Source organism: Ochotona curzoniae, unplaced genomic scaffold (genome assembly GCF_017591425.1).
Source record: "Ochotona curzoniae isolate NIBS_2020 unplaced genomic scaffold, NIBS_Ocur_1.0 patch153, whole genome shotgun sequence".
NCBI classification, from domain to species: domain Eukaryota; kingdom Metazoa; phylum Chordata; class Mammalia; order Lagomorpha; family Ochotonidae; genus Ochotona; species Ochotona curzoniae.
The window spans coordinates 128,912-154,551 of NW_024466699.1; the positions used below are offsets into that span (position 1 = coordinate 128,912).

The 25,640-nt window shown below is 36.5% G+C and overlaps 1 protein-coding gene across 3 annotated transcripts in view; it reads left to right on the forward strand.

The window, feature by feature from the left end:
- The window catches only part of LOC121166504 (arf-GAP with Rho-GAP domain, ANK repeat and PH domain-containing protein 2), a 172,104-nt gene that overhangs the window by 127,828 nt on the left and 18,636 nt on the right, over nt 1-25,640 (forward strand). For 2 of the 3 annotated variants that reach the window (XM_040995670.1, XM_040995669.1), the window contains exons 23-28: nt 1,727-1,874; nt 3,828-3,896; nt 6,573-6,647; nt 9,621-9,738; nt 17,354-17,482; nt 22,810-22,949. In XM_040995670.1, coding sequence (XP_040851604.1) covers nt 1,727-1,874; nt 3,828-3,896; nt 6,573-6,647; nt 9,621-9,738; nt 17,354-17,482; nt 22,810-22,949 — 679 coding nt within the window. The remainder of the gene's footprint in view (nt 1-1,726; nt 1,875-3,827; nt 3,897-6,572; nt 6,648-9,620; nt 9,739-17,353; nt 17,483-22,809; nt 22,950-25,640) is intronic. The other variant, XM_040995671.1, reaches the window with a different exon arrangement.

Consider the following 25,640-nt stretch of genomic DNA (forward strand, 5'->3'; position numbering starts at 1 on the left):
GGGCACAGTATCTGATGGCAGAGGAAGAAGTAAGAAACAGATCTGGTTGAATTCACTTCGTCCCAGACATTGCAGCTGTGCAAACAACAGAAGTGAAATAGTGCCAAAGAAGAACGACATTATCAAAGGAAGTCTCTTGAAAGCAGGAATATTTCATGGTGTTGTCAAAAGTTTGAAAAGTCAGTCTGGGTAAGGTCAGGTTGATTTTGCTTTTAACTCATTCCTTACCTCAGGTGTGAGATCACTTACTCTACCAGTCATGCGCACTTAATTCCCTTCACCATTACGTTCTCCAGTGTGATGAAGGTGGCGGTCTCTGTGACCTGCTTCGACTCTACTAACAGAGGCAGACATGCTGATAAATTACCTGGATGTTTACAGGCTGCTATGATGAGATTGCAGGACTAATTTGGGGAGAGATGTGTACAATTGTTACATCCTCCTGTATTAAATTTCAATTCCTTATACATCACATTCACTTGTCCTGTGTCTGTTATGCAATTTGGTGTTTTATTCTGAATTTCTTGCATACCATGTATGTAATGATCCTGTTTACTTACTTTTTTTTTTCGCACCTGCTGGGATCTATATTCTGTATAGAGATGCGCCTGCTCTCACTTTGTTTTGGTCTCTTTCATTCAATATGTATTTTTTTAAAATCTCCAAGGGTAACTAAATTAACAACCAAGTAGCTAGTACATATTAGTGACAAATAGAAGCCATTAACAGATACTTCATGTGCGTACTTAACGATTCTTACGTAAGATATGTTGCTAATGCAGCTTTCCCTTTTTTGTGGAGATGGCTGTATATATTTTTAAAAGATTTATTTATTTTTATTGAAATATGGACTTACAGAGAGAGGAGAGAAAGATCTTCCATCCTCTGGTTCAGTCCTCAAGCAGGCTGCGATGGCTGTAGCTGAGCTGATCTGAAGCCAGGAGCTTCATCCATGTCTCCCGTGTGGATGCAGTATCCCAAGACTTTGGGGCATCCTAGACTGCTTTTCTCAGGCCATCAGCAGGGAGCTGGATGGAACATGAAGCAGCCAGGGCACAAAGCTGTGCCCATATGGGGGATCCTGGTGCTTACAAGATGAAGATTTTAGCCACTGGGCCTAGAGATGACTGTGTTTTTGAAAATCATTTTGGATTTGTACTTGCGAGCGCTTTAAATGCTGTATTAGACCCCCGTGATTATTCTGTATTTCCTCTTATGTGTTCATTGCAAAAATCCTCCGTTTTGCTCATGGAAACTCTAGTTTTATTTGTAAAGTAAGTCATTTTTCTGGCACCTACTGAAGGTCTCTATTTCTGTCCTACTGTGAAGTTTCTGAAATGTTTAGCTCAACTCTTATCCTGGAATATGCAGCCCTGTCTTGTGTGTGGGCTGATCCACCTGTGTTGCTTTGTTTCCTATGTAGCTCCTGTCCCTTCTTCTGTGTTGTGGTTCTAGGTCATCTTACGCCACTCGGGTACACAGATCTGTGCTTGAGCTGAGTTCTTTCATTGTTAGATTATACTCAATCCCTCTCCTGAAAGCAGTTGTCAAGTACTACATTGTGTTGTGCACCTGCTTAACAGTTTTTAATGGTGGTGATTGTTTAAATTATCTTTGCCCTTTTTTTTAATGTCAGAGAAAAATGATAACTTAGTATTCTGATTTAGAGTCCCATGCAGTTTTTAAATTGAAGTGTTTCATAATGAGCTGTGCTTTTCTCTTCCAGGGTTCAGAAGTGCTCAGAAATCAATCACATGAATGCCCATAATCTGGCCTTAGTCTTTTCATCATGTTTGTTTCAAACGAAGGGACAAACGAGTGAAGAAGTGAGTGTAATTGAGGACCTGATTAATAACTATGTTGAAATATTTGAGGTAAATATTTTACATTCTTCATTTATTAAGGTCATTTTCTTTTCTCTTTGCAAGGATGCATGTTTTGGATGTTATTCAAACCTTTTTCAGTATTATATATAGAGAAAATAAAGATTGTATTCCTTCTTTGACGTAACTAGCTTTTTTAAAAAAAAAAGACTTAATTTTGTTTTTTACTTTTTTATTGGGAAGGTAGATATACAGTGAGGAGATCCAGGGAGAAAGATCTTCGGTCTGCTGGTTCACTCCTCAAGTGGCTGCAATGGCCAATTTTGAGCCAGTCCAAAGCCACGAGCCAGGAGCTTCTTCAGTGTCTCCCACATGGCTATCCTCTACTGCTTTCCCAGGCCACATTCAGGGAGCTGGATGGAAAGTGGAGCAGCCAGAGTATAAATCGGTTCCCATCGGGTTCTTGACAGATGAAAGTCCAGTATTTAGCCACTAGGCTATCATGCTGGGCCGGATATAACTAACTTTTTAACTTAGCTATATTATTTATTTAATTTTATTTTATGTAAAATTTTTAGTCTCTAGTCTTAAACAACTTAATTCTACGTATAGGGCATTGTATAGGGCATTTGTGCCTTTCCTGCTTAGGATTTGAGTACTGCATATGTCTGCTTAAAGTGATGCAGTTTATGAAATTAACAAACTCGAAAATAAACACTATCCTATTAAATTCTGTAGTTGGAAACATTTCAATGTTTATCCTAAAATTGTATTCCCAATTGGAAAGAAAGAAAATGTTGAAATCCTATCATTATTCTGTGATTATTTGGTAAGCCATTTTTCTTTTTCTAGAAGATATAAAGAGAGAAAAAAAGAGAGAAATCCTTAATTGACTGGTTAAGCACTCAGTTGTCCAGAACATCGAGGGCTGGTCCAGGCAGAAGCCAGGACCCAGAAACTCACTGTGGGTCTCCAAAATGAGGGCCAAGGTCTCAAGTACAGGAAACTGGATGAGATATGGGGGCGGGGAGCAGGTACAATGCTCAGCCATTATCAGTTTTAGTTATTTAGCTTTTTCAGTTTGTTCATTTATGGACTTAAACTTTACATAGTTTGTCATAAAGTTGACATTAGGAATGGTTTCTCAGTCCAGCAGAAAAATAAAAAATATATATATAAAGCTTTGCAAATGATGTTTATGTGTTATAAACTCCAGTTCTGCATATAACATTTCTGGGCTTTCAGTTAATGATGTTTATAGGAATTCCTGTTTGCCAGAGCTAAGAATGCAGCAGGTGAAGCCAAGTGGGTTAATGCTATACGCTACTGCTTGAAGAGCTTTTATTTACTTGTAATAATTTATGTTTCCTTAGCAAGGGGAAAGGGAATGCTTCATTCAGTAAAATTTCACAGTGTGTATGTTAATTCATGTAGTAGTGGATGCAAAGTGGTTGTATTTTCCTTGTTCTTTGCTTCCCTCCATTTCTTTCTTTATGTGTCCACTATTTTTGATCAATAGCAGCTTCTTTGCAATAAGCTGATTCTGTGAAAAGATTACAAAAAAGTCATATGTGGCTTTACATGCTCTCTTTATTTTTGTTTTATTTTTGTAATGTTCCTGTATAGAAACATGGTTATCTTCACAGTATGTTAAACCCAACTTTACCAAATGGGAGACATTTAATCAGCCCTTCATGAAAGCTTTGACTTGAGAAAATGAGTTAAGAGCCTCATCCCTTTGCTGCCTTCACCACCTTAGCAATGGGGTTTTCATGGATGGGCTCTGCAGCCTGAAGCAATATCATCAAAAAGTGTTTTGAACTCTATGAAGTTCTGTCTTGGATTTCTGTCTGCCCTGCTTTGTGGGCCCATGCTGATTAAGATAGCCATTCGTTTTTTATCTTTTACTTGGTGATATTTAAGTTCCTGAAGAATACATGAGGATGAGTACACTGCTCCCTGTATTCCACCTTATTAGAATGTCACAAATTATATCTTAAACAGGTTAAAGAAGATCAAGTCAAACAAATGGACATAGAGAATAGCTTTATTACCAAGTGGAAAGACACTCAAGTGAGTAGTAATAGTTAGATCTCTCAAAAAATAAAGAAGCATTTCTATTGTAAATCAAGATTTTTTTGGTACATGTACTTTCATATTCCCATTTGAAACAAAACAAAAGTAATGGTGAAAAAGAGCCTAGATAAAAAACAGTTCTGTAGTTCTACAACCTGATGTATACATGTGAAATATGTTAATCATATTCTTTTAAATAGAGAAAAATAATTTTCAATTTATATATATGAAGATTTATGAGAAAAAAAAAGCATTGGAAATGCTGGGAGACTTAAAAGGAAGCATTTAAAGCCAAAGAATTAGTAGAGTTACTTGAAAATTCCGACAGCCTAATGAATCTTTCCTTGTAATTCTGAAAATTTATTTCCTTGTGCTTTCGCTCTGCATGCTCTCAGGTGATTGTATTAATGGGAACTTTTCTAATGTGATTTTTGTAACACTTGCTAACTTTCATGTTCAGTGGACTATTCTGAATTCTGTCTTGCTCTCTTCAGGTGTCTTACATTGAATTTGCATGGGCAACATGCGTTCTGCCTCCCCAGATTAGTTTGTTTAATGAATGTTTTCTGGCTATTCATTAACCATCTTCTAGTAGCTAAGGTTGTACTGGATTCAGGCATTATTGTAAACAATAGGAATGACTCAAACATACCATGTTTGTGGCAGCATTCAGCTAGTGAGGAAATGCTTTTTCAGTAGTCAGATGGTAAATCCCTTTCAGTCCTAAAATATCTGCTAGTAATTAGAGTAGTCATTGGCACTGTTCCCCCAGACGAAGTTGTTGAGGAAAGGCTCAGATGTTTTAGTACCAGCACAGTGATAGTAGTTATTTAACCAATTACTGCACTTAACTAAACATAGCGAATACAATTTCAGAGATATCCACTTGATCACTAAAAATTGTGGCTTCTTACAATTTATTTAATTTCTCACATTTTGGCGAAGGGTTGAATGCATGAAATAAGGCACTGTGTGAGCCTGAATGCATCCTCTATATTGATGTACTATAAACGTACCTTTTACATTTTACATTTTTATCCTTTTTTGAAAGATGGATTTGTTTAAAGGGGGAATTACAGAAGGAGAGAGGGATGGGAACAGAAGTCCACTGGCCTACTTCTTGGCAAATGTTGGAGCTGAGCCAGTCCAAAGCCAGGAGCCAGGAGCTTCCTCTGGATCACCCATATGGGTACAGAAGCCCAAGGACTTGGGCCACATTCTGCTGCCTTCCTGGGCTCATTAGCATGGACCCAGATTGGAAGTGAGCGGCATGGACTTGAACTGGCTTCAATATGGAATGTCAGCACCACTGGCAGCAGTTTCACTGGCTATGCTACTGAGCCAGCTCCATTTTAACCCTTTATATTCATATGTTTTAAAAAAATAATGCGTCCTGAACACCCTTACATTTAGCATAAAGTAGAACAGGAAAATAATTATCTAAAAGCTTAATACTTAGAAAACTGGAGAGTTTGGAAAAAAATACATTGTTTTGTTTTAGTTTTTCTCTATTCAATCCAAAGTTTCCTCTGGAGTGTTTTTGTGACAATGTCTGTGTTTTACTTCTAAATTCCTTACCTGTTCATCTTTTTGGCTTCGTTGTATGAGTTCTTTGTGTTTGCTTTTTAAATTTTTAAAATGTGTCCTTCCTGGAGAGTTGTTTATGCAAACACTAGTGAAAAGCAAAATTGTAAACTGTATCTTTTCCTTCCTTAGAAATTCAGTGCAACTGGAATACACAAACACACACACAATTTAAAAATAAACTTTTCTAAAACTGTAGGCGTGAAATAATTAACACTTTTTCAAAGGACGTCTTTCAAGTGTCACCTCTCTGTGTTTTACTTGATTAAATGCTGTACTTAGGCAAATTGAGCTTCAGGATAATTTTTCTGTTATTTTTTTTAATAAGATGGTGTTATAATTTCCAAGTAGTTTTCTATAACTTACGTGAAAGTTGGCAAAAAGATATTCAATATTTTTCATGCATCTATTTGATTCTTTGTTAACTCACCACATCTTGTTGTGTGAGTTAACATGAAGATAGCCTGTACTTTTCCTTTTCTGTCTTGTATCTTCTTCATGACATCTGTGTTCTGGCATAGTGTAATGACCCAAGTAACTGTACTCTAATCCTTGGCCGAAGGTAACTAAAATAATACTTCTCTGTATTGTCTGCCATAATATATCATTTCACTTTTATTTTTTAACCAGGTTTACTTTCTGTATTTACAGTTTTAATACAACTCTGAACTAATTTCTCATTATGTTTTAAAAAATTAGGGATCTATCATGCTTCTGAAAGTTTACTTCTGCTTTTCCCTTTTAGTTTTTGAGTCTGTGCATAGTAGTTTAAAGCAGAATTACGTGAGTCACATATTCAGTTCTTCCTGTTATGTCTTATTGGTAGACGTAGTGATGGCTCTTGCTGCATCTCTTTTCAATGTCAGCACATTTCCAATGAATCCAGATACATTATTTCAGTAAAAAAAAAAATCTTGATTTCCTCTTCATCATAAACCATTCTGATAAATGGAATATACCATAGTTGCAAACAGGATACTGAACTGATTCCTTTGGTATATGGCATTGCAAAATCTGACCTCTGTCTTTTAAGTGTCTGTGACTTTTGGCAACACCCTCACATGTGCAATCTTGGCATCTACTTTGCAGGTTTCCCAGGCTGGAGATTTGCTCATTGAAGTGTATGTAGAAAGGAAGGAACCTGACTGTAGCATTATCATCCGGGTAAGTCCCAAGTAGATGGACATAGTACTGTTGTGCATCCTAAGTCCTGGCGCTATGGTTTTTGTATTATTTATTGTTGTTATTTTTCCATTTTGTAGGTGTAGGGATTTTCCCACTTCACCTTCTCTTCATTTGCCACTCCCCAATCAATAGTACAGTTCTTTAGAAACAGTTGCAAGTCCAACATTCTGTTATTTAAGTGTATCATGGCATTGCAGGTATAGGCAATGGTAGAAAATCTAGTATCATATTGTCAAGGTATGTTTAACAGTTTCATTTAGAGTCTTCCTTTTATTCAGTAGAGATATGTACTACAACGACCATCACTTTCCGATATGCTATTCTCCATTAATTTAAGGATAATGCATTTCTCTGTTCTGTGTTATCTTTATCCTTCAGTGAATGCTGACAAGATTTTTTTTTGTATCAGTATCCTGTGAGCACTCTTATATTTGCTAATATGGAAAGAACACATCATGTGCTTTAGCTTACAACTGAAATTTTCTACACGTTTTTGCAAATATCTTGAACATAAATCTTCCCCCATCCGCTCCAAGATTTTTAACGTGAGGCAACTCCTTTATCCTGTGTAGTCCTCAATCTTCTCATTTATTCAAAAGTGAAAAAATTAGAATGTTTTGCATGGCATTAATGGGAAGACTCAATATGATGACACATGTAAAGCTTAGCAGCAAATTGTTCTGCAACAAGCGCTTAATAACTAATACTGCTAGGGCTGCGATTATTGATCTCCCACATTTGTTTCCCATATATTTCAGTATTCAATCATCTTGTTTACTTGCATATTAAATCATACTGTTCTTTGAGCATGTCGATGATTTGTGCTGTATGTCTCTCTCATGTTACTGTTTTCAGTCATTAGTCTCCTTTGTATAAATGGTACAGCATCCTGCTTTTCTTTGCGAGGTACAGACATCTGCATTGTAGCTGAAACTCACCATTAACTTCTCAGATTTAAAAACTCAAGCTTACAGTCACATTAGATATTTCCAGGCCTCAGGTACACTTCCTGGAGTTATTATTTTAGATCAATAGTAATGGTTGTGCCCTAACTCTACTATGAGCTACTTGCCCCAGCGTGTGGGGTCAAAATTCTTCTAGCATAGGATTTTTCCTCATGATCCATTTGTGTTCTCACTTCTTCGGTGCTATTATTATGTTTTACACTGAGTTTGCAGTGTACATCATAGGGGATGTGAGAAACTAGCTCACGTTAATTAGTACAACTCCATCACTAGTGCTAGAAGAGATGTTTAGAGGCAACATTGAAATCTGTACACTAATTGCCTCAGAGCTTATTCTGATAATAGTCACAACAGCATAGCAAATGACGATGGTTGACATAAATTCTCATGTTATTCGAAAAATATTGTCCAATTCCATCTAAAACAGCTTTATATATTTGAATATGGAAGAACAATATAGACACTAACATTTTAGTTGCTGCGTAAGACCTTGATGATTCTTTCAGTTACATTGAAGTCAGCTAATTGTGACTACAGTTCTTGGAGAGGGATGAAATGACACCCCAAGTATGTAAGAATACAAACTGGGAATTTAGGTTAAAAAAAAAAAACAACAATTAAGACCAGAACACAAACTTGGCCTATCATATTCCAAAACCAGGTTCCGTTTTACTAATTCATGTTTTCCATAGACTAAATATTTTCTAAATGTGGAGTTCCAGGTTATCTAAAGTTGGAATGTGGGCCTTTCCTGGGGCAATCATGATGAAGTTTGCTCTTTTTACCTGCAAATTGGGTACTCTATGCTACCTCTTTCTCCAATTTTATTTCTTAGCAATATATTATTTCTTTCCTCAAAAAATTATAATTTAAAAAATGTTTAACTCCATGATGTTCAGCAACTTTATTAGATTGATTTAACTGCCTATTGTACTGTTTAAAACTCTCTGCTTTTCCTGGAGGCTAGTTTGTTTGTTTGTTTTTGTTTTTTTTTTCCCTGTTAAGTTTATATTTTGTTGGATTTTTCTAAAATTCTGTGATAAACTTATGGCCCAAAGCGCTACATTGCATGATGTTTAAATGACCGACAATGTGAGCTACCTATCATGAAATCTCTTTTGTTATTTACGTGGTTCTGATAGGCTCCGAGCAGTATTGAGTAGGAAAGATGGAAATGAGGGACTGTCCCTGCTAAGAAACTTTTGGTAAAGATCTATTCACTGAAAATGGGCAAAGTTAAATTTCCCTTGCAATACTGTAAGGCTTAAGCCATCTTCCATTTACTTAGCATTGCAAGCAAATGCTAATTGAAGAAAACCGTCTCAGTTTTGGCTCACTTGCACTTAAGATTGAAAAGCTAAGAAGAAACGCAGCAAAAAAAAATCCCATAAGTCCCTGAAGAAGTGATACGCTTAAGCAGGCCTCAGGTTCTGGAACTGGACTGCAGGCTGGCACTGCACACTGCCCTGTGCCTTGCAATCCTGCTGCTAGCATACCTTGGTACGCCACCATCTGTCACTTGGCATGTCAATGCAACCACACACTACCAAAAGCCTGGGGCTTCTTGGCATGACTCAGAGGAGTCAGTCGGCTGTGTATAATTAGGGCCTAGACTGAATAAACCAAACTCACTCTGCAAACTTGGTTACGGAAGTGACAGGTGACAAGATTTGCTGGATTCAGTGTCTAATAAGACTTTTCTGGGTATGAGTAGAAATATCCTTCCCTTCTGATTTAAATTGCTCACTATGTGAGAAAAAAAGTTCTGGTTATTTCAGTGTTATAGTATCTCTTTATACACATATGCTAAAATGAATTGCATGTTCATTTGAATATGGCATTTTTCTTTGTATGTTTAGAAAAAAATAGGTCTAGCCATACTAATAAGGTAGAGTATCATAAAATAGTAAATGGGAAATGTTGTCTCATAACATAAGGCTCCGTGGTGTCTGACCTATCATTTAAAGAAATATTGCTTCTCTTACAGATATCTCCTGTAATGGAAGCGGAGGAATTAACTAATGACATATTAGCAATTAAAAATATCATTCCTGTTAAAGGTGATGTTTGGGCCACATTTGAAGTTATTGAAAATGAAGAACTAGGTAAGTGATTTGTGTTAGCAATTTACAATTCATTCCAATATACAGAAATATACTTTGTGTCATGTGGTTAATAGTTTTCTGGTTGTAAAATAATATCTCATTATAAATTCCCCTCAAGCTTATTACATATGTTGATAAAAAAATCACTTTCAAAAGTCCATGGAAATTAAAATTGAAAGATTAGCTTAGAGGTGGCAGACAGGGTTAAGATACCAGTTGGATCACCAGTATCCTAAATCAGAGTGTAATCTGGATGTTCCATTGTTCTTGAGTCTTGTATTGCTCCATTTCCCATCCAGTTTCCTGCCGCTTTTCCTAGAAAGGCAGCCTGATGGCCCAAATGCTTGGGGACCTACTTCTTGTCTGTGGGACCCAAACAGATGTCCTGACTCCCAGGTTCCCCCTGGCCCGGACCTGGCTCTGGCAGTGACTTTGGAAAGTGAATCAGTGAATTAAAGGTGTATTATCTCGCTCCTGCTCCACCCTGTCTTTCTCATCCTCCTTCAACCTTCTAACTGCAATAAATAGATCAGTCTTTCACTCTACATCACTTGGTAAATGGAATTTTGAAATCCATTCATAGTTTCCTCATAATGTGCATTTTTCCATGAGTGCTGTATGCAGGAGTTTCAAAGGTTTTTTTTTTTCACAAAAATAAACTTATATTTTAGTTCCAATTTCCACATATATTTTCAAGTACCCTCTTACATTAGCACTACCTGAGGTTTTTTTTCCTGCAGTTCTGTTCATCAAAGTGATTATTTGATTGACTACAAAAATATGAGTATTGTACCAAACCTTAGGCATTGATGTTGCTACCTCATGATGAGGTCTTTGTAAGGATAAGCAATCTAATTGAAATAATATTCTCACTTTTTAAGATTTATTTTATTTTTTATTGGAAAGCCAAATATACGAGAGAGGAGGAGAGACAGAGAGGAACATCTTCTGTCTGTTGATTCACTTCCCCAGCAGCTGCAGCAGCAGGAATTGAGCTGATCCAAAACCAGGAGCCCAGAACTTCTTCCGGGTCTCCCACATGGGTGCAGGGTCCCAAGGCTTTGGGCTGTCCTCGACTGCTTTCCTGGGTCATAAGCAGGGAGCTGGATGGGAAGCAGAGCTGCTGGGACATGAACCAGCACCCATATGGGATCCCAGTGCCTGCAAGGTGAGGACTTTAGCCACTAGGCTACTGCACTGGACCCAAAATAATATTCAAAATGTTGCGTATTATCACGCATGTTATTCCTGAATGCTCTTTGCTCTTACTGATTTAGAAGATGATTTTCCCAAAACATTCATTTTAAATCTAACAGAAGCTACTTTTTCTGACATTTTTCCTTTTCCTGTGCCTTTAATGAATCAAATGTTTTGTCATCTTCCATCTCAAAGACCCTGAAGGATACAGAGAGATTTTAAAACACTCTGACTAGCCCAATAGTCAAGTGCTGAATAAGCTTAACATTGTTACAATGGCATTTGGTTTCAAAGACCTCCAGGAAAAGAAAAAAAAGACAGAATGTCTTTGTACCTTGACCATCTGTCTGGCTGATATCTAGCAAGGTCTTGGGACCCTTTCAAGTAAAGCTGTCAAGCTGCCAAAAGGAAAACCTTGCCACGTGCAAACTCAGGGTAGAAATTAAAATTCAACATTAAAACACCCCATGGTGTATTATTAGGGATACTGTAATCAGTATGAGATGAAACGGGATTATCTATCAAGTCCTTTGCTTTTCATCCGTCCTTCTTGATGTTTTTATTCCATCATTGTTTCGTTTTACTGTAAATGGTTTTTTCGTGTTTAATCCATATTGAAATATTTTACTTATGCGTGGCCAAGGCCCAGTGATTGCTGCTTTGATGTCCATTCACAGCATCTCTCCTGTCAAGCTCAGATGATTCCTGGGACCCTCAGTCTGGGGCATTTGCTTCAGGCGTTACATCAGCTGTTCTTTCTGAGAGATTTGTTGTGGAAGACCATTCCGTTTGCTTTGATGACCTCCTGCCCATTTTGGGTGATGCCTGGATTCTCCACTTTGTTCTCTGGCCATTTTATTCGCTTGTAGCTTTTTTTTTTCCCAAGCTCCATTTTCCCTTGCCCTGTTTTCTTCTTCTGTGCATTCCTAATGAATAATCTCTTTGGGTCTTGGTGCTTAACTAATGTGTGTGAGCAGAGATTGCAGAGTGTACCTTTGCTATACCTCCGTCTGGGTCACTTTATGACCTTCTGTAATAGCCAGATCACAGGAGGGCATTCAGCTTTGTGGTTCAGAGGCTGGTCAAGATGCCTCCTTTGCGTCCTGGCTGATGCACACCCTCCTGGGCAGCCCTGTCCTCTAAATGGGAGAACTGCTTTGAGGCAGTGGACGGAAGCACAGACTCTCTGCTCTTCCTTCCTCCCTGTCAAATTTTAAATCCCAATAAACAAAAACAAAACAAAACAAAAAAACCATGCTGAGTTTGTCTGATCTCATCTAAGCACCTTGATGAAGAAGTCTCTTTCTGTTTCTAGTGTCCTGCAGTCCCTAGTACATAGTATCCAAGGGTTCAAATCCATCGAGTATATGAAACATAGGATTGTATGATTAAGTGGTGCACGGGTGGTAAATTATTTTGGTTTTTTGTTTTTGTTGTTTAATTTTAAAGAAAATGATGTATAACTTCATTTTATTTCTGAGTAAAAGATAGCTTTTAGCACTACTGGCAGAATTTCCTTTCTAAATCACATATTGGATCATATTGTTCTACCAGCTAGAAACCTTTCATCACTTCCACATCGCCCATCCATCCTTAGGAATTTCCTCATGCACAGCACCTTGATGTTAACATGCTGCACAAAAGTTTTTTTTTAATTGAAATACAATAAAGATTGTTATCTGGACTGAATAATCTTGATTGTGCATGCTGTATTCCTGTTGGTTCCTAAGAGATTCACTGCAGAAAATGAATCGTAGACAGACGTCTTCTTCCTACCGCCCTTCTTCTCTCAAACGTTGAGTTAAATGAAAGCGTGTTCCCCTGTGACAGCACTGGCATTCAGTGCCTGGTTTTCTGACTCACCGAAGTGAGCAGAATGGGTGAGCACAAATAGCCAGGAGTAAAACTACATTCTGTTTTGAATATTGCTTAGAAAGCCACGCAATCCTTACCCAGCAAATGACTGGTAATCCATCTGCCTATGATCATGGTATATCACTAATGCTCACACTGGAGTGGGATATTTTGTTAGTTGCCCTTCTTTCTAATGAAAAGGAGGAAGCTTATATTAACACATTTGTCATAAAACTAGTGGACATCAATTTGTTTTAATTTATAGGTATTTGAGTATATAGCCACAGAAAAATCCCATGCACACTAAAAATATATACTTAGAGATAAGGTTCAAATTAGACATGATCATGATGACAGTAGACAGGTAGAAACTGCCAGAAGAGACAACTCAGCTTATTTTTACTGCTACTCAGTAATTGCAGGGAAACAGTTAAAGGAACCATGCTTCAGTTTTATTATTGAAGTGGATGGAACCGTGTGTACCTTCTGACCTTAGAAAATGTTCAAACCGTTAACTTCAGTAACCTAATGGGAAGACAAAATACACTTAAAAATCCATGAACATAATGGAAGAGTCCAAGATGGCAGTTGAAGAATTTGAGCAGGGAAGTAGATTTCTGATGTCAAAACTAGCATTCCAAGTAATGAAGTATCAAAAATAAATACAGGATTAAATAAGCAAACTAGACTGCCTGATTTTATTACATGTTAGCTAATTGCAACTTTTAAAAACAGTAGTCCGCTGTTTTGTCATATCTAGTGTCTCCCTTGTATAATAAATATTTTGTTTTTCCCTCTTTATAATGGTAATATACATTGTTGTACTCATGGAAATTTTAATTTGGATCTGTTGTTGTGCAGTGGGATAGGCTGCTACCTGCAGTGGCAGCATCCCACAGTTTCAGAGATTTTAGTTCCCGGATGCTCCTCTTGCAGTTAAATTCCCTGCTTATGTCCTTGGGAAAGCAGGAGATGGTGCTCTAAGTGATTGGAACCTTTTGCCCTTGTCTGAGACTGAAGAAACTTACGGGTTTGGTTGCAGCTGTTTGATGAGTGAACCACCTGATGAATGGGAAATCTCAACCTTTCAGTCTCTGTGTCTTCATCTGTCTCTGCTCCTCTGAAATCTGCATTTCAAGCAAAGAAAACTAAAATCTTAAAACTGTTTACCCTAATTGTTGTATTAAAATAAATTAGGTGACTGTGTACAATCTTCTGTGCAAATTCTGAGGCTCATGTCAATGTAAACATTTGTGAACCTGTTTTCTTAAAACTATGAATGGAGTCACCACAGATGGGACCGTCACAAATGCAGATTGATGCATGCCTTTCAATTGTGTACTCAGATTGTATTCATAGAATCACCATCAGTGGTAAGGTGGAGAATGACTGTTAATAAGATTCTTGCTTGTGCATAATGTTTTAGTAGTTAGATTAATGGAAAAATAAGCTTTGTTACAACCATATAAAAATAATAATTTTGCAATTATACTAAAACCATGAATAGTGTACATTGCGATGAGTTTGATTCCATGTTGGTTCATTTCAATCAGGTTTCTCTTTTAAATGAATGCCTGGTGAAATACTCAAAATTTATGCTGAGCAAAGAACAGATGTTTCTTGTCTTTCTCCTTGAAGGATCTCAAACTTTGTTTACCTGCTGTGAACAGTCATTAGGACTAAGCCCACCCAGGAGAAGGCTTGGCTTCTTTCTCCAGAAGTAGGATTCCTTCTGAAATGTATCAGTATTTTATTGCTTTTTCTTCAAAATAAACCCACCTCTGCACAGGTAGCCCAAATACCCTTTAGTCCTCAAGACCTTAAACAAAATTAACTGCCTAAGGGGCCTCACTTAACTGAGTTTCCCTGAGATTTCAAGTGGGTGAACCAGTTAAACTATGCAGTCTTGCAGTAACACAATTGTCTGTCATCCTCAAGGCTGCTGTGGTCCTGGAAGATCAGTTTATTTTCATCAGAATTCTTTCCAGCTCAACTTGCAATGGACTTATGTTTCACTGCATTCTGATTATGTAGGTGGTAAAAAAAAAAAAAAAGGAATGCACAGCTCTAAGTTTGGCACTAAAGATTTGACTTTTGGAGGAATCATAATTGTCTGGAAATGCTGTGTCATTATTGCCAGGAATTTACTGAAAGCAGGTGTTATTTGCTGTGGAAAATAAATAGCTTTCTCTTTAATGAGGGAGGCTACCTTTATATACGTTAAGCAGTTGATGAATCATGCACCTATATGACCACCTCCAAAGCTCCTTTACTTGAGTTGATACTCACCCTTAATTTTTTTTTTTTGGCTATTTATACTGGAGTTAGTATACAAAAGAATTATTTATTTCTAGTAATGTCCTATTGTCAGATGACATGTGCTGTATCACCAATTGTGACAAATATTTGCAAATATATGTATAAATAAAAATGTGTTTAATTGTAGGACTTTATATTTGAACAGTATTTGATGGCCTAGTTAATTTTTTATGCTTCATATCTCTTTCTTAATGTGGATATCAGTGTCCTTTTATAATTATTATACTTGACAATGTAACAAATACTTTTATCTAGCTTTCTGCTGTGTTTTTTGTATAGGATCACAGATCTGCAGGATTTTCATTCTTTTTAAGTATTTCATATGGTATGCATGTGGAAAATGTATTTGATTAATTTTTCCCATCAAGATGAAGTATATGCATGTTGATAAGTCTCAGTATCTTCTTTGGTACATTTCAGTGTAGCAAGGAACATTTTAAGAGATATCACTGCAGTATTTACTGCCACTCGTGTGTGGTAGTGACCAACTATCCATGATCTACAAACCTCTTTGCCTGTCCAGTCTTATAAGTTTTTTTCTTTGTCACAGATAGTTTATTCAAGTTAAGAATATTATTCCCCTTTCTAAGCCTGCTGTGGTATCATTCGTTTCCACACATTCTGGCCTTTGAAATGATCTTGGTGCTGTTTCCTTACCATCTTACTAGGGATGAGTATGAGGAAGTGCTGTTTTTTCACCTTACTTAGGTTTCGTTATTTATAGTCTTCATCAAAGCCTTAGTGTGTTGATACTTTTCTCCCATAAAATTACAGGTGAGGAAAAAACTCAAGAAGTAATTCATGTATTTGTGCAAAGTGAAACCAAGAGTAGTAGTTGAGAAACTGAGTTTTAAAATCAGATAGCTTGGACATTTCAGTTTGCTCCTCAATTTTACCAGCTATAAGATGCTGGGAATTGGCTTAACTTATATAAATAATACTGACTGTTTCGGAGTGTTATTGAAAACTAAGAACTGGGTAGGCATTTGACCAGCCATGTCACATAACAGAGTGTCTGGGATGAAAGCCCAGCTCTGTTAGTTACTGCAGAATCCTTCAAATATTCATTGAGAATCTATGACACATCACGTGGCAGTGCTACACCGGTAGAGGAGATACCTAATATTTAACTAGACACAGATTTGTCTTCAGTTTCTATGCTGTAGAGACTTTTTTTGTTGTTGTTATTGCAATAAGTTGACTTCTTCCTATGGTTACATTTGTATTAACTGATTGATATATTTTATTAGAAAAAAAATCTAAAATTTTAGTTGGAATAATTTTCAAGATATCCATGTTTACAATATAATTTAAAAATTATACTATGAGTATTCATCAAGGAGAAATGTTAAGCTGTCATTTTACTTCTTGCTTGTTAACCTGTTATATGAAGCTGTAGCCTCATAAAGTTTATAAATGATATTTCTAATAGTCAAATGTATCTTAGTGTTAGATTTATTTCCACATGTTCTTTGAAAAAAAATGCTATTTTAGAATTTCATACAAATCGAGGTGTATGTTGTTCACTAATACTGGTCAAAACTCTGGGATTCTAGTCATAGGAAATAATATAGAGGATTGATTTATACTCATTAATTCTAATCAAGATTAATTTGCTGCTCCTTTTAAAATCATTCAGTTGCATATGCAAATAGGTTTTTCTTCATAAGCAAACCAGAAATATAATATAAATTAAAAAGACACAGACACAATTCATTGTGCAAATGTTTGTACTCTGAGGTTTTATCTCAATGAAAGAACTTCTGAAATGTTCATTTTAATAGTTAAGATAACAGGGGCCTGGCATGGTAGCCAAGAGGCTGAAGTCCTCACTTGAATGTGCCAGGATCCCATATGGGTGCTCATTTGTGGCCTGGGAAAGCAATAGAGAATGGCCCAAAGCCTTTGGACCCAGAAGAAGCTCCTGGCTCTTGGCTTCAGATCAGCTCAGCTCTGGCATTTGCAGCCATTTGAGTGAACCAGTGAGTGTAGCAATTTTCTCTCTGTATCTCCGTTTCTCTGTGGAGCTGACTTTCCAATAAAAATAAATAAATCTTTAAAAAATATAGTTAAACAACAAAAGCTCAACACAGATTAATATACACAAAATGCTTATTAAGTGCTTAGTTTCATTTTAAGGGTCTTGTATGCAGTTCTAGTATATTATATGATATGATAATGTGTATTATTGCCTGCAGATCATTGTCTTTCTCCTTTCAACGTATCTTGGGCGTTGTCTTTTCAGAGCGTCCTCTTCACTACAGAGAAAATGTGTTGGAGCAGGTGCTTCAGTGGAGTTCCTTAGCTGAGCCTGGCTCTGCCTATCTTGTGGTGAAGAGATTCTTAACTGTCGACACAATTAAACACTACAGAGGTGGGTGCCTGTATTCCACATTGCAACCTTGATCGAAAATTCAGGTGGTTCAAGGACAATGATTGAGGCACAAGGGGTATTTGGAAATATGAAAATGAGTAGCTAAAAGCCAAGTCTTGTGATAAAGCATTGTAGAAAAGAGTGAACAGTATATGAGAAAGAACTAATAATGTTGCTGGTGCCAACGTTAACTTTCTGGAGGGAGTGACTTACATCTTGCAGTGTAATTTGCTACCTGTTTTAAATGTGGTTTTTTTTTTTCTAATGTAAAGATTGATGTTGAGGATTCTTTTTCAGTTTCCGTTTGAAAGTTTTTTGAGCATTGTACACTCTCTGAGATGGAGTCTTCACCTTTCCTTGTTGGAAACAAACTTGTTGTGTTGGCATCAATTAATAATTAAGAAAAATTCTCTGCTAGGATTACATATAACCAATTCAGACTTGTTGATGACATTTATAATGATATTAATTAATATTAACAAATATTATGTTTATTGATCACATATCAGTGAAACACGTACATACTAGCGCTCACTTAGTTATTTTTGTATTTTATCTTGTCATGTGACCCTTACAAATGAGGAAAAGAGAAATTGAAAAAATGTTCCTCTAATTACAGTTAGTTACTACATACTTGATTTAAGAACAGTTTGCTCTTCTAACTATTAAAAAAGTGAGGAGAAACAGCTCTCACACGTGTTACATCTCTTCTATGCATGATTGCATGGATTCTAGTAGGAATGCAAAGTTAGCTTTTCATTGCCAGTCTGGCAGTTTTCTCATCTCATTATATTGCCCTTTATATCTTTCAAAAATTATTTTTTCAAAGTGCAAAGTGCTTACAACAAAGGGTGCCTTAGGTATGTTTTTCTTACAAGCATCTAAATAAACATCATGTAGTATATATGATTGATTCCCATGTTTTCTTTGCTTTTAGAAAATTAGTGATTTTTTCCTGACCAATTTTATCTTTCTGATAATAATTTTTTTCTTATATTCTTATATTTTTTCTTATATTCTTCTACCTTGGCTGTTGCCTCGATGTTGGAAGGCTGCTTGCATGAATAAAAAGGGGCACGTAAGATGGTTATCATATAAGGGAGTGGTATGCATGTGTAGGGCGGTAACCCAAACCAACAGCACCACTCCCTGTTGGTCATCTTTGAAGATGAAATTAGCAGTTAACAGACTGAGGTGACTTAGAGCGCTCAGATGTTGGTAAGATCTTCATTATTGCAGGGCAAGTAGAAATCGCTCTGTGACAGATTACATCAGATCCAACCATGATGCTTCACCCGAAGCCAGGCCTTCTCTGGGTGAGTGGATGTCAGGTCCTGTCGTGAAAGCTGCTAGCTCTAGGCCAGGCATCCTCGACAAGCATTGGACAGCCTAAGCAGAGGAAGTGTAGCCGAGCTAAAGGGAGAGAGTTTCGGAGATTTCCGTGAAAAATTGCTTGAAGTAAAATGTCATTAAACTTAAGTAACATTTTTTTTTTTTAAATTTCTATCACTTTACTTAGAGGATAGTAACTTCACAACAAACTCCCTGAACTGTGCATACAACCCCTTACCAAATCAGTGTGCAACTTGTTGCTATCCCATCTGTAATTATTTATGCTAGAAAATTAGGTCTCCTTGCAATAAAAAATATTCAGATTTTAGAATAATCCTATCAGGAAGTACATTATTCATACCATGTTCTATTAGCTGTTGCCTATTTTGGATGAAAAATAGAGCTACCCCAATTAAATATTTTAATTCTCTAGCCAGTATTTTTATTAGTGTTGTTACTCAACTTAATTTTTGTTTACATTATCAAACCAAAATAATGTTTTATTTTAGTGTTTCTGAATTTGTTTTATTTTGGTGTTCCTTCTTAAGGAAAATATGGTCTGCCTTTAAAATCAATTTCTTAAGTCTTGATTTTATTTCTGGTTGTTTCAGAAACCTGAAATGTATTAATTGCTTGTGTGGAGTATTCTTTGAGGTGGATTCTGGGTAACCTAGATATTCAGTGTACTTTGTCTCTGTCTTGGCAAATGATTCCTAAATCAGTCACCATGACCACCTACTCAAGAGTTATTGCTCCATTCATTACATCCACTCTACCTGAAAATTAGGATCTAAAAGGAAAACAGTGCAAGTAAATCAAATGTGATTCGTATGTCAATTTGTTAGCAGAAAAGCTGGAATCATCTTAGAAATAGTTTTTCTTAGAAGCAGAAAGAATATAATGTTAAAGGTTTCTTTTCCTTAAGATATTACTGTTATAAACTTGGGACACAGTAGAAATCAATCATTTGGATACCAGGGTAATTTATCACAAAAGCTCTCAAGAGCAAATCACCAACTTTTTGTATTTTTGCTATTATTTTCTGTGATGTGGTTGTGTAGGTATGGGGATTGCACTGAATCTGTATGTGACATTTGATGATATGGACATTTTGATGATTTTGGTTCTATCAGTCCAGGAATATGGTAAATTACTCCATTTTTAATGTCTTATTCTATTTCTTTAAAATTTTTGTGATTTTTATCATAGGGGTCTTCCATTTCTTTCATTAGATTTATTCCAAAATATTTAATGTTCTCCACTATTTTAAAGGAAACTCTGCTTGCAAGCTCTATCTCAGACAGTGGGTTCGTTGTGTATGCTAGCACCATTGATTTATGTTCATACATTTTGTGCTCTGTGACCCTGCAAAATACTCTGACGAGTTCCAATAGTCTCTTGATTGAGTCTTTTGGGTATCCTATGTATAGAAGCATGTTGTCTGCAAACAGGGGTAATTTTAATTCCTGATTTCTGATTTGCATTCTTTCTGATTTGCATTCTTTCTCTTGCCTAACAACTCTGGTGAAGACTTAACAATAAAAGGTCAAATAGCAGTGATGGAAGTAGAAAACCTTGCCTAGTTCCAGATCTGAATGGAAAAGCTTCCAGTCTTTCCACATTCAGTATGATGCTGATATTGGGCTTCTCCTGTATTGCTTTGATTGTGTTGTAGAATGTTCCTTCTATGCCTGTGTTGTTTAGGTTTTGGTATGGTGTGGAGTTGCAAATCGTCAAATATATTCTCTGCATCTATTGAGATAATATAGACCCTGGCTCGTGGCTCTGGCTTCAGTCTGACCCAGCACTGGCTTTTGCAGCCATATGGGAGTGAGCCAGCAGATGGAAGATTTTTCCATGTCTGCCCAACTCTGCCTTTCAACTAATTGAATAAATGTATAAATGGATCTGCCTGGGTTGCGCAGTGTCCACTATCTGTATTGTACAAGCTGATTACATCTTCCCTGGTGCTTTTAAAGTACTTCATTCTAAGTTAAATATATCTAGATAGACAGATAGATAGATATAGAGATATATAGAGATATAGAGATAGAGATATTATAAATGCCTTTCTTTTCCTTTTGACTGTTTAAATCAACTAAATCCATAAATCCAACCAGTGTTTCTACATTCTGAGGTGAACATGATAACTGCTACACTACAGAAACTTTCCTTAGTGTTTCTAAATGGTTAGCTATTCTTATACTTATAGAACATTCTTATAATATGTTTTCACAAAAGTAATACTAAGAAATTATACCAGAACACATACTTCAGCAGCATATTTTACAGTAACTAATTCAAAATCATAGTGTACTTACAGAACCTATAGGTATGATGGCATGATTTAAGATCAGAATGTGTATCATGAGAAATAGTTGGTTTTCGTATTACGTTTTTTGTGGTTAGAATCTGTGGCATGATTAATCTGTTTGCTTATAGTCGTTCCAGTCTCACTTATCAGTCAGAAGGAACAATTTCATATTTCTATTACTTTTTGTTTTATAAGCAAAATATAATTATAAATATTAATATATGCAGAGTACATAGGTTTTTTTTTTCAGATTAATCAAAGCTAGCTAGATTTAGAACTAGGAGTTTTTAATGAAATACTGCAGAGGTTTTGTGAATTTCAGGAGCCGTGCTTGGATATTTGAAATGGTGCCCATGTGGTAGGGCAGTGCTGAAGGTGTCAGGCCCAGTGGAGCAGCAATATGACGTCTTGTATGAATGGGCCGCATTGCCTTGCTGCACGTGGTCACGACTCTTGCTTCACAGGAGAAGCACAAGGTGTAACCCCTTGGTAAACCTTTCCCAACCAGGCTTTAGGTTCTTTTTGTTTGTTTTCCTTTCCTTTCTACTGTTCTTCAATTCTTAAGTAAGCAGGTGTGTGTTTGTCAAGATCTGCAAAGTTTTGATTTGAGATCCAATGATAAAATTTTGTATGAAAGACATAAATGCAAATTTGGTATTATCAAAGTGCTTTTAAAATAATTTCTAAGTGGCACACTGAGATTATTATGTAAGAAACATATTTATTGCTCAGTGTGCTACCGTAGCAATTTATCTTTTTTAATCTGACCTGTTTCATATTGATATCAATTTCTCCATTTCTTTAAGAAGTTCTATATTGAGTGAAAATTCCTGAATGTGTTTTCTTTCTTAAATACTGGTGCTATGAAAAAGAAACATGCATCAAACTGAAACATGCAAGGAACCTATTGAAATAATTTTAGATTAAGTGATAGCAGGCCTAGTGGCTAAAGTCCTCTCATTGCACGCACTGGGACCCCATGTGACCACCGGTTCTAATCCCCACAGCCCCACTTTCCATGTAGCTCCCTGCTTGTAGCCTGGGAAAGCAGTAGAGAATGGCCCAAAGCCTTGGAACCCTGCACTTGCATGGGAAACCCAGAAGAGGCTCCTGCCTTCTGGCTTTGGATCGACTTAGCTCCAACCATTGCGGCTTCTTGGGGAGTCAATCAGCGGCCAGAAGATCTTCCTCCCTGTCTCTCCTCCTCTCTGTATATCTGACTTTCCAATTAAAAAAAAAAAATCTTTAAAAGATTTATGTGCTAGCTACATTTTCAACAGTATGTAAAAATTGATAAGATTAATCATACTGGATTGTATTTAACATTATATATCCAAAGTATATATTTCAATATGATCAAACTTTAATATTCTGATATTTTCCTTTTGCAAAATGTATTCAGTATCTGATAGGTAAGGTTAACATGTAACTCAGTTCAGACTAACCACATTTCAGGTGCTCTGCAGCCCATGACTAATTGGACAGAACCGGCAGGCCTAAGTATGGTAAATAGCAACTGTGAGAAAATGTGTTCTCAACAGTTCACCTTTGGCTACTTCACAGTGGAAAACAAGTTGCAACATTAAATTATCAAAGCTGAAAATATGCTGATGTTTCTGTATCATTTTCCAAATAAGGGAAAATATGTCCAACTTAACAAAAATAACACTGTGCTTTACAGAGAGGAGTGCTTGTGAAAGTGTCAAGGAAGGAGTTTTGAAAATCAAAGAAGAACCATCGAAGATACTGTCTGGAAACAAGTTTCAAGACCGGTATTTTGTTCTGCGTGATGGGTGTCTGTTTCTGTACAAGGACCCAAAGGTATTGAACATGTACCCCTTTTTGTTTGTGTGGGATTAACATTGTTATTTTATACCACTCTCTGCTCTCTCTGCTAGAAATTACTGCCTGCAGTAAGTAAGATGTACTGTAAGCTGATGATTTATTTGTCTGAGGTATGACATGAGTATTCGGAACAGAGTGAATGACTCCTTGTGGGCTTCCTAAGTACCTTGAATAGTTTGGCAGAATGACTTAAGCCTCGAAGATTGATATGCATTGCATAAGCTAATTTCTAAGTCAGTATTTTAGCCAGTAAAATTAGCAGCAAATGGATTGTACCCTAAATAAAAGAGAATTGAATATAATTAATGGAATTAATAAAAACTGGAATAAAAGGTAGTTAAAAGTGAGACGGCGTCTTTCTTACATGTGCAAATGAATTGATCCATGTAACATTTATTAATTGAATGTTACTGTTATGTATCCTATAATATTGAATTCCTTAAGGACTTTTGTGGAAGAATTTTGTCATAGGAAAGCTTCAGGTAAGAAGCAAGATGGAGGTGAATGATGCAGCTGCAAGAATATTGAGATTAGCATAAAAAAATCTCATATCGGCTGGTTGTGTGAATAAGTAACTTAACTTTTCAACCTCCATTTCTGAGTCTTTACTATGGTGGTAGCATGAGTCCTATATGCCAGATTATTTAAATGCTTAAGTAACAGTGTTCATAAACATTTTTTTGAATGTGGAGCATTTGGCCAATCTGTGTAGCAACAGAAGCAGGCTCATGAGAAGACTTCATTGAGCTGTGGATAGAAAAATCCTAGAATGAGAAAAAGATATCCATAGTACAAATGAGAGTACTTTAAAAAGATGAAGTTCATTTTGGCACAAATAAATTTTGAAATCATGCATATAATATATCTTCTGTAAGTTCATGAAAAATACATATTACCAAAATTTTAAAAATATTTGCACCAAAGTAAACTTTTCTTTAAAAAAATTATTTTATATTTGAAAGGTAGATTTACAGAAACAAGGAGAGGGGAAGAGAGAAACTCTTCCATCCTGTTTGTCTTTCCAAATGCCTGCAATAGCTGAGCTGTGCCAATCCAGCTAAGAGCTTCTTCTAGATCTCCCACATGGATGCGGAGGCCCGAGTACTGAAAGCCATCTCTTGCTGCTTTCCCAGGCCATAAGCAGTGGATGGTGTCATAAGTGGAGCCGCCAGGACTAGAGCTGGTGCCCATGTAACATGCTGGTGCTGCAGGTGGAGAATTGGCCTTCTGAGCCACAGTGTTGAGTACTAAATGTATCTTTTAATTCTCTTTTCCATGGACATTTGAAACTCCATGGGTTTTTTGGAACAAGGACTCAGATACAGAAAAGAAGAATTTTTCCAAATCAGCAAAAGAAAGACAACCGAGTAAAAATTTGTGCAAAGGATTTAACAGACTACATAAATAGACAGAGATGGTCAATAAGCCATCAGTATTGTGTCATGGGAAAATATAAAATTAAAACCATAAGACTAAATTTTACAACTTCTGGTTTCATTTAATCCTCGTGTGAAAACTTTGATTGTATGTAAAGATGCAGATTAGTTAGATAAGTCCAAGATTGTTGATGGACGTGTAAAATCGCACAATTAACTGTTTATAATTTAGAAGTTTTAAAAAAACTAAGTCTGTCTTCATCTACCAGGATCCCATAAATCCGCTGCTAGGTATTATGTCCACACTGTGCAGTATTTTAGCTTGTATTTTACTAAGCTCGAGCCAACAGGCCTTCAAAGCCTCAAAACAAAAACATGAGACATTTTTAGGGAAACATAAATTATAATTACCCTTGTATGATAATTATGCATTATATGCATATAATACATTGCCACAGTGTGCCATATAAGGATACAGTTATTAGGGTTAGTCACATACTTTCCATGCTATAAGCAGCTTCATTTGTAAAATCTACAGCTTGCACATATCCTAGCTCCCCAACTAAAGGAGAATGGTGTAATTAGTATAATCCTCCTTAGCCATTAAAATGAATGGCAACTCCTGTTTACAGGAACATTGGGAAATTTTCAAAACTTTATTGAACAAAAAATGCTTGATGTAAAACAGTATGATGCGAACGTGTTCATAGGTCTGAGAGTTGACACAGTGTTTAAGATGCTGATAGAAGTTAGTGTATAAGGGAGAAAGAAAAATTGCTGTGGAATTTCTAGGGAGCAGTCTCAGTAGAGTACTTTCTGTATGGAAGTGTACTCTATCTTGGATGGGGAGGTCATTAGGTAGGTGTGTGCTATACAATTGCAATTCTGCTTTAAAAACTGAAGTGGTATTGAAAAAAATTTGCTTTGAACATAAAAGAGCAGTCAGCAGAACCTGGAGACATGTTTTATGTGAAATTAAACTTTTAAATGAGTGGCATTTCATGTTCTAGCATGGAGATATACAAAGAAAAGATTAGGTATCTGTTGACATGTTATATATACATATATATATATTTTAAAAAAAGTCTGACAGCTTTCTTAAGGTGCTGCACCCCTTTTTTTGTTGTTGTTGTGTGTTGAACTCTGCAGCTGTTTTCACCACTCTGCTGGTATGTTCCATCAGCAGGGAAAGTTCCGTGTCATGCAGATGAATCTGAGTCACGTTCCCATTTTGTATGTCCATCCCACTGCTGTTTTCTTCAAGGGCAATGGGATGTCGAGGCTGAAGGAT